The sequence below is a fragment of the Nicotiana attenuata genome, chromosome 6 (genome assembly GCF_001879085.1).
Source record: "Nicotiana attenuata strain UT chromosome 6, NIATTr2, whole genome shotgun sequence".
Lineage (NCBI taxonomy): Eukaryota > Viridiplantae > Streptophyta > Magnoliopsida > Solanales > Solanaceae > Nicotiana > Nicotiana attenuata.
Genome location: NC_031994.1, coordinates 27,931,122 through 27,941,494, shown reverse-complemented (window position 1 = coordinate 27,941,494; position 10,373 = coordinate 27,931,122). Strand labels below are relative to the sequence as shown.

General features: G+C 40.7%; 1 protein-coding gene across 1 annotated transcript; it reads left to right on the top strand.

The window, feature by feature from the left end:
* On the top strand, positions 1,948-3,597 carry LOC109227724. The gene is made up of 3 exons (XM_019392922.1): positions 1,948-2,710; positions 2,810-3,225; positions 3,346-3,597. The coding sequence occupies exons 1-3, from the start codon at positions 1,948-1,950 to the stop codon at positions 3,595-3,597; spliced, it is 1,431 nt and encodes a 476-aa protein (XP_019248467.1).

The window sequence follows — 10,373 nt, the reverse complement described above, 5'->3', positions numbered from 1 at the left end:
GGTCCTCGAGGTCGGGTAACACCTCGGGACTTGCGGTGATGCCATTGGCTCCTTAGAGCCTAACTTCATTTCGATGGAGGTCCTCGAGGTCGGGTACCACCTCGGGACTGGTGAGGATGTTGCCGGTTTCCTGGAGCCTAACTTCCTGATGTGCCGGGGAATTTCAGCACATTTAAATACCAATTGCTTAGATTTTAGCTCGTTTTAAATGCAATTATTTGTTATACTTATGTAATTTTAATGTTTTGCAGTATATGAAGCTTACGGACCCAAGAACATGGAAACAAAATCAAAAAGCCGAAAAAGGACATGAAAAAGGCAAAATGCGATCGCGGACCGTATAATGCTCAAAGAGACCACAAAGCCCAATAGTCTGTTTAGCCAAATTCAAGTGCAAGAAATGCGGTCTATTGTGCGACCGCATAACAGGTTTGCGGGCCGCATAATGGATCGCAAACCCGCTGTAGAAGTTGCTGATGTCTGAAATGCGGTGACAAATGCGATTGTAAAAATAATGCGGACCGCATAACCAAAATGCGATGACTACCTGGGTATTAGGGTTTCGAAGATTCGATGGTTGTGACAAGAATTCGGACCGCATATCTGTTAGGCGACAGGAATGCGGTCGCATAATTGACCTAGAGAGGCATTTTTGTCCGAAATTGGTCCCGAGTTTTAGCCCACTATAAATAGATTTATTGGGGTTTTGTGCGGGCAGCTTGTCTAGTTTTTAAGCTACATTCCAATCTTTGAATATTCCTCTCTTTTGGAAGCTTTTGGGAGTGAAGAATCTTGTACTTTGTAAGCTTTATGGAATTTAATATTCTCATCTTTTTGTATTTTAGCATGAGTAGCTAGCTTTAAATACTAAGGTTGTGGACCCTAAATGGGTGTTATGTTAATGGGTGTTTCACATTGAATATATATATATATATATATATATATATATATATATATATATATATATATATATATATATATATATATATATATAATGGTAGGTTGATATATATTTATTTCTCATTCTTCATTTATTGTTGGTGGTTGCAAACATTAACAAGTGCCATTAAACTCTTTCTTTACTTGGAAAGTGAGTTAGAGTTTGGTAGAAGTAAATATCAAAGACTCAAGGCTTTAAACCTTGTTTAATAGAACCGCTTAGGAATAAGTGGATTTTATTTGGCATAAATTGATTGCTCTTAATTGTAACTCTTTTATATTTGAAAAAATCATAAACAGGAAATACTTCCCAACTATTGGAAAATATTGGGTAGTCATTTAGAAATCATTTGCATATCTAAAGTTCCATTAGAAATATATTATATTAACACTGATAGCATTACATTTCATAGAAGGGGACACAACCTTCGTTTCCTTAATCAAATTATTTACATTCTCAATGTTAAAATTAGTTATCTCTTCAAATCACAATCATATCATACTCTTGTTACAATTAACAGAATAGAATTACGACTTAAGTCAAGTAGCACACTACTCGAGTAACCTTTTCACGCCTATTCCCTGTGGGATTCGACCCCAACCTTGTTGGGTTATTATATTTGACACCGATCGCCTTACACTACTTAATTAAAGTATAATTTGAGCGTATCAAATTTTGGCACCGTTGCCGGGGAATACGATTTTGAAATTACTAATTAGTGTGTGCTTTAGTTTACGTCTTTTTCTATTCCATCACACTTTGCTTGTTTTGCTTGGTGTTGATAGGAAGACCTGGCCGAATATGAGGAAGAAATGGATGAAAATCCTTTTGCGGACATAAATGAGTACATTGAGGATACAAATGCTATTGTACCTGCGGTTGTTGGTGCTTCAACATTCAAAGTGGAACATAGTTTAATCCTAATGCTCAAAGCAGAGGGGTTTTTCAGGAATTCCACTAATGATGATCTGACATAACATCTTAGAAACTTCTTGGGTGTGTGTGTTATGCATAAGCAGAACAACGACTTAGATGATGCCCTAAGGTTGAGGGTGTTCAAGTACTCATTAGCTGGGGACGCAAGAAAGTGGCTTCAAAACTTGCCACCAAATTCCATTCATTCTTGGCCTGAACTTGTACGAGCATTCTTAGCTAAATGGTTCCCGCAAAGCAAGAAATCTGAGCTTCGGGATAAAATTTTCTTCTTCAAGCAACTACCGGGAGAACATCTACATGAAGCATGGGATCGATTCAAGTTATACTTGGGGAGGTCACCCAATCATGGTTTTCCAGACTCTATCTTGTTGGATAAATTCTACATGGGTTTAGATGCTATGAACCAATCTATAGCCAAGAATGTAGCTGATGGATCTTTTATGGACAAGACATTCGCAAGGATCACACAAATCCTTCACAAAATAGCACAGCACAATCAAGCTTGGCACTCAGAGGACACCACCGGGGGAATTGCATATGGTTCTCCCTCCTTGACCAACATGATTAGGGAGAATCAAGAGAGAGATCAAGTAATCGCAGGGCTTGCCACCAATGTCAATGTGTTGACAAAGATGTTCACTGAAAGCCAAACGAAGAAGGTAAATGTGGTGGAGGATCTGCAACCCATATCAAATGAAGACTTTGAGGAAGCAAACTATGTCAACAACTCTCAAGGAGGGTATCAAAGGCAACAATACCAAGGTCAAGTACAACAAAATCAATGGAGGCCTAACCCGCAAGGGCAAGGCAACCAACAGTGGCGAAATGATCGAGGTAGCTCAAATCTAGGAAATTGGAATAACAACAACAACAACTTCTCAAATCGGAGTTCAAACCTTTATGTTCCACCAAAGGGTCAATATTCAAATCAAGGGTCCTCAAGTGATTCTAAGTTGGAAAGCATGCTTGAATGGGTATTGCAAAATCAAGAGAGGTCTGACATTTCTATAAGGAATATGACCGAGCTTGTGGGTTCTCATACCACGTCCATTCAAAAATTGGAGATGCAAATGAGAGACCTTTCTAGGGAACAAAATCCAAAGCAAAAGGGAACACTTCCTAGTGACACAATTGCGAACCCAAAGGGTAGTGGAAGTGGTCCAACTTCTCACATCATGGCAATTACTACTCGGAGTGGGAAGGTACTACAAGGAGAGAGCGAACAAGTGGTTGAAGTAGAAGAGTCCGAACAAGAGGTTGAAGTTGAAGAGCCAAAGGTTGTTGAAATTGAAAAGGTTCCGGAAGAGTTGAAATTTCAAGAAATGAATCAGGAAGAGGTAAAGGAAAAGGTAAAAGAGACACCAAAAGCTCTACTACCTATTCCTAGACCTCCTCCTCCTTTTCCTCAAAGACTTGCGAGGAAGGTTGATGATAGCAAACTCGAAAAGTTCTATGACATTCTCAAGTAGTTATCGGTAAACATTCAATTCGTGGAAGCATTTCAAGAGATGTCGGGTTTTGCAAAATATTTGAAGGACTTGATCTCAAAGAAGAGAACCACCAAGAATAAAGTGGTAAATGTGACTCATCGGGTTAGTTCCATCATTAAAACAACCACCGTTCAAAAGAAAGAAGACTCGGGGCTTTCACCATTCCATGTACTATTGGGGCACGTGATTTTGCAAGAGCTCTTTGTGATAATGGGGCTAGCATTAACTTAATGCCTCTTGCTATTTACAAGCAAGCGGGATTAGGTATGCCAAGGCCTACAAGTATGAGGTTACAAATGGCCGATCGTTCTACAAAGAGACCGGTGGGAATTTATTGATGATGTGCTTGTGAAAGTGGGAGAGTTCCATCTACCCGCCGATTTCGTAATCCTTGATTGTGCAGTTGACAAAGAGATCCTATCATCTTGGGGAGACCATTCCTCGCCACAGGAAGAGCACTAATGGATTCAGAACGGAATGAGATCAAATTCCATGTGAATGATGAAGAGGTTACATTCCAGGCAAGCAAGGGTATGAAACTACCACATGCATATGAAAGCATCTCGGTGATTTATGTTGTTGATGAAGTGGAAGATGCAGTTGAAATGAAGATGGAAGAACAATGCCTCGGTGAAGCGTTGGCGGCTATTTTGGTAAACTTTGAAGGTGAAGATATGGAGGGGTATATGGAATCAGTCAATGCATTGGAAGGGCTTGGGTCCTACACCTATGCTCCGAAGAAGCTCTCTCTCGACTTGGAGAATAGAGCCACTCCTCCCGCAAAGCCTTCAATCATTGATCCACCACAACTAGAGCTCAAACCACTTCCACCACACTTAAGGTATAAATTTCTTGGCTCAAATGATACTTTACCGGTAATTGTCTCTTCTTTGTTGAATGATGTGCAGGTAGAGCAATTGTTGAATGTCTTGAGGGAGCATAGGCAAGCTATTGGATGGACAATTGCGGATATCCGGGGGATTCCCGCCGGAATTTGCGAACACAAGATCCAATTGGAGAATGAGAGTAAACCATGTGTGGAGCATCAACGAAGGTTAAACCCTTCAATGCAAGAAGTGGTAAACAAAGAAATCATCAAGTGGTTGGATGCCGGGGTAGTATACCCTATTGTCGATAGTTCTTAGGTGAGCCCGGTGCAATATGTGTCGAAAAAGGGAGACATGACCGTGATTGAAAATGAGAAGAGCGAGCTCATCCCAACAAGAACGGTGACCGGATGGAGGGTGTGTATGGATTACCGGAAGCTAAACAGTGCTACGTGCAAGGACAATTTCCCTATGCCTTTTATTGATCAAATGCTTGATCGGCTAGCGGGAAGGTCATTCTATTGCTTCTTGGATGGATACTCCGGCTACAATCAAATCAACATTGCATTGGAAGATCAGGAAAAGACAACATTCACTTGTCCATATGGGACGTTTGCATTTAGCCGGATGCCATTTGGGTTATGCAACGCTCCGGCCACTTTCCAAAGGTGTATGATGTCAATATTCTCCGATATGGTGGAGGATTTTCTTAAAGGTATTCATGGATGATTTCTCGGTCGTGGGTGATTCTTTTGAGCATTGTCTAGACAACCTTAGACAAGTGCTTAAGAGATGTGAAGAAACAAACCTTGTGCTAAATTGGGAAAATGCCACTTCATGGTGGACGAGGGCATTGTTTTGGGCCACAAAATTTCCAAACATGGCATAGAAGTTGACCGGGCAAAGATCGAGATCATTTCCAAGCTTCCTCCACCTACTTCAGTTAAAGGAGTCTGAAGTTTCTTGGGTCATGCCGGATTCTATAGGCGTTTCATCAAGGATTTTTCCAAAATTGCAAATCCCATGTGCAAACTCCTTGAGAAAGATACAAAGTTTGTATTTGGCGATGCCTAAAAGCCTTCGAGGAATTAAAACAAAAGCTCACCACGGCACCTATTATTGTCACACCCGATTGGTCTCTTCCATTCGAACTCATGTGTGATGCCAGTGGTGTAGCTATTGGGGCAGTGCTTGGCCAACGTCATAACAAGGTTCTCCACCTGGCCTATTATGCAAGCGAGACACTCAATGGCGCGCCAATGAACTATACGGTGATTGAGCAAGAACTTCTTGCCATTGTCTATGCCTTTGAGAAATTCTGGGCTTATTTGTTGAGATCCAGGGTGATAGTGTACAATACCATGCTTCTCTTTGCTATCTTATGGCAAAAAAGGACGCAAATCCTAGGTTGATTCGGTGGGTCCTGTTGTTGCAAGAATTTGACTTCGAAGTCAAAGATCAAAAAGGTACGGAAAATCAAGTGGCGGATCATTTATCAAGGCTTGAAGAGACAGGGAGACCAAAGGAAGATCTTGAAATCAACGATGCTTTCCTGGATGAACACACATTGGCATTATCTAATACTTTTGCTCCTTGGTACGCCCATATTGCTAACTACTTGGTTAGCGACCTTACTCCAGATGGATTGGAAGCTTATCAGAAGAGAAGTTTTTGAGATATTGTCGGCAATACTATTGGGAAGAACCTTTCTTGTTCTGTGTTTGTGCTGATAACATCATCAGAAGGTGTGTTTCAGAAGAGGAGATTATGCCAATTCTAAAGGCATGCCACGACTCACCGGTCAGGGGTCACCATGGGGGTAATCGAACGGCGGCAAAGGTGCTTGAATGTGGTTATTATTGGCCGTCGATTTATCATGATGCCAATCAAATGGTCAAGGCTTGCGATCAATGTCAAAGGCAAGGATTAATCTCCAAGAGGCATGAAATGCCAATGCACATTGTGATGGAGATCGAGATCTTTGATGTGTGGGGAATTGATTTTATGGGCCCCTTTGTAATCTCATGTGGTATGAAATATATCTTGTTGGCTGTGGACTATGTGTCCAAATGGGTTGAAGCAATTTCCGTACCAAACAATGAGGCAAGGAGTGTGATCACATTCTTAAAGAACAACATATTCACGCGGTTTGGCACTCCTAGAGCCATTCTTAGTGATGGTGGGTCTCACTTCTGTAACAAGCTTTCACGGGGCTACTAGAGAAATATGGCGTCAAGTATAAGGTGACCACACCTTATCATCCCCAATCAAGTGGCCAAGTTGAGGTTTCCAACCGGGAGATAAAGAATATTCTAGGAAAAGATGTTAATGCAAACAGGACCGACTGGTCAAGAAAGCTAGATGACGTGTTGTGGGCATACCACACGGCGTACAAAACTCCTATTGGCACATCTCCTTTTCGGTTAGTCTTCGGCAAGGCTTGTCATCTACCCGTAGAACTGGAGCACATAGCCATGTGGGCTTTAAAAAGGTTGAACTTGGACTGGGCTGAAGCTACAAATTTGAGGTTAACACAACTCAATGAAATGGAGGAATTCCGTTTCCATGCATAAGAAAGTGTAGCTGTGTACAAAGAAAGGATGAAGTTCGTCCACGACAAAAAGATTCTTGAAAAGGGAGTTCAAGTCGGGTGACTTGGTTTTGCTCTTCAACTCAAGGCTCCAATTGTTTGCTGGCAAGCTCAAATCAAAGTGGTCCGGTCCATTCAAGGTGATAGATGTATCCCCTTTTGGAGCTGTGGAATTAGAATCGGAGGATGGGCTCCGAACCTTCAAAGTAAATGGCCAACGAGTCAAGCACTACTTGGGCACAGATGGAGAAAAACACTTGGTGGAATAGTTGGCTCTCAAAGATGGTCTGTGCCCGACTAATGAATAAATCCAAAGAAAGGCCAACTTCGTCGTGCCGCGACGTTAAATCAAGCACTTCATGGGAGGCAACCCATGTGTGGTAAAATCCTTTTTGTCCTTTAAATTTTAACTTTTGTTAGATAGGTTTTATTGAGCAATTTAAAGTGTGTGTTAGAGTGTAGGTGATTCAAAAGATCATAACACATGATAAAATTACGAGTGAAAGAGAAGAAAAGTCACCATGGGAAGTCTGCTACACATATACAGTCACATTTTGAATATGCGGACCACATAGTGGTCGAACCTGGGCAGTGTCTCAGCAATATTGATGGTAGAAATATGGTGGGGACATGCACTTTGCGGACTGCATATCAGTTATGCGATCGCACAAGTGCACCGCATTGTGTCGATAAGCAACTCGAGTTAAAACCACCGCATAACACTTATGCGGTCGCATAAGGTGTTATGCGGTGAATTATCCACCGCAATTTCACAGGTAAGTCTTCCTACCCCTTCGCACATCAAAACCCACCAGCGTTCAGACACACTCACTTCCTGTTTAAAGAAGACAACAAAAAAATTAGAAAGAAAAAAAAAACAAAAAGAAAAAGGAGAAAGGAAAACGGCGAGTTGAAATTGAACGAGTGAACAACGATCCCAAATTGCTGAATTCATCTCTTAAGTGTTCTCAATCATCCACTCCCGGTATGTTCTCCCTTCCCGATTTCATCCCTGTTAAGTTTAGTTTAAATTTTGTTGTGTGTTTTTTCTGTTTTATTAGTTTCTCTTAGTGTGTTTTTGTTCTTCCTCTTCGTTATTTGGGTAGCTGCTCGTAATAGGGGGTTTCTTGGATAATTAGTTAGGCCTAGGGTGCTGGGTAGTGACATTAGGGTCACCATTGTAGAGGGTGGAGTTCAAAACCATGATGACGAAGACTTTTGCGGACCGCATAGTCGATTTGCGGTCCGCATTGTTGCCGCATAATAAACCCTAGGTGACTTGAGGAAGATGACAAATTGCGGAGGCTTTGCGATCGCATAAGTGATATGCCCACCGCAAATCCACCGCATACTTCAACAGTTTCTGGCTTTTTGTAACGTGTTGTTTGCGGCCGATTTGCGATCGCAAATCCATCTTTGCGGTGGATTTTGCGATCGCATAGTGTGATGATCTTTCAAAGCAAATAGTTTTTGCGATAGTTATGCGAACTGCATAATGGATATGCGATCGCATAACGCATCGCATAACTGTATCCTTTCAGCAGACATAAGTTTGGGTGAGAGCATTTTAGAGAGAGAAAGAGGGAACCTAGCCTCCTAATCATCAATCTTGCACAAACCCTCAAGAATCAAGCATGCTAATCTCTAGCTCACTATTTTCCGGGTAAGTCCTACTTCTAATATTTCATATATGAAATTATGAGTTCAAAAATATATTGTGGGTTTAGAAACAGGCCGTGCATGTGACACTAAGCCATAGTATGTGGGATTAATGAACTATTTTGGGTAGTTCTTGATGAAATTGGATGGGGGAAGAAGGAATTTCCATTGTAGAACCTTGTAGTCTATTTCACCTGATTAGGTGTTTGATGAAATTCCTAAGAGAGTTACCATGAGAAATCTTTCTAAATTATTAATTGATTTTCGCTTTCTCCTTATAGACTATTATTGCTAGAGATGTTGGTGCATTGTAGTAACTTAAGGAAAACTTAAACAAGGTATGTATGGCTAAAACCCCCTCTTCTTAGAAATGGAGCTCCCATGGTGTCCATGCAAATATTGTAAGTCCGAAATTTGATTGATGTAGTACTTGTTATTTCATAGGTATTGGTGTTGCAAGATATATGTGAAAGGTGTATCTCAATGTGTTCAATATGCTATTCTTAGTAAATTGAGGATATGTGAAGAATGTGAACTATGTGCTAAAATGCCTAGATTTCAAGTCAAGTTTAAATTGAGATTGTTATGCCAAACTATGTGAAATCCTCTATGTATAAAGATGTTTGAAATAAATCAAATGAATTTGGGAAATAGAGTGTGGCCAACGTGACGAGAACTTGAATTATAATTGTGCCTGGTGATGCCTACGACTTGAGAAAATATGAAACAGATTATGAAATGAGCCTTGACTCTGCTTTCCACAAATGTCTTCAATAATAAAGTGCCCTAAAGGCTTTGTACACAATTTATGCCCATAAGTGGTTGTTCGAGATAATGTTTTGCCTTATAAGTACATCCATTGTGATCCGAGTTGTTACATACTTCGACGTTGAAATTGTATATTGTCGTGATTGGAAAAGAGTAATTCAAGAATAATTGGTCCCCTCCTTTTTGGAAGAATCCTTTGTGTTTAAAGTTCCATTGTTAAAGAACTTGAGGTGTATGATTTCTGAAATATTGTATATGTAAGGCCCCGTAAAAAAAAATTTACTCAAAACCTAGTAGCTCATAGGGTCAGGGTCCGAATATGTGTTGGGAATGCGTAAAACTCTTCCCATTGTACTGATCTAAGTATTTAAAAATCAAAGAACCAAATTTTTCCAGAAAAGTGCTATTTTGCGGTCCAGAATGCGGTCGCAAACCAAGTGTGCAGACCGTATTTCTACCGCAGAATGAGTCAGTGGTTTGGTTAAAATTAAGGTCAAAATGCGGTCCATTATGCGACCGCATAACTGATATGCGGACCGCATTTCTATCGCAAAATGAGTCCAGGCGCCAGGTAAATGTGAGGTCAAAAATGCGGTGCATTATGCGACCGCAAATCGTGTATGCGGACCGCATTTCCCCCGCAAACCCAAACAGTAGGATCAGATTTTTGGAGCACTTTTGCGGTCCATTCTGCGGACCGCATTTCATCTCTGCGATCGCAAAGTGAGACCGCATATCTGACTCGGGTACCTATTTTTCTAAATTTTTAACTCGACCCCCTTTTTAATAAGACACCCCAACCCCTCATTTTAACAAGTTTTCTGAACAAAATAAGAGAGAGGGAAGAGAGGGTTCTTGAGAGAGAAAGTCATCTCCATCAATTTGATTCGTCAAAACTATTCGGGCCGGGAAATTTCAAAGTGATTATCCTCATCCCCATTCTTGCAGGTAAAATCCCTTACCCTTTTTTATTGACTTTCAGGTTTAATCTAGGGGGGGGGAGTCTCATGCATTGATTCTTGAAAATAATGGTTGAAAACATACATGCATGCCTTTTAATACCTAAAATCTAGTAAGAGGAATTGGGTAGGAGTAAAGGATTGTACAAAGAAGGGTTGATAACCTAAATAAGTTTGAGTAGCAATTGTGAAGTTCAATTCTAA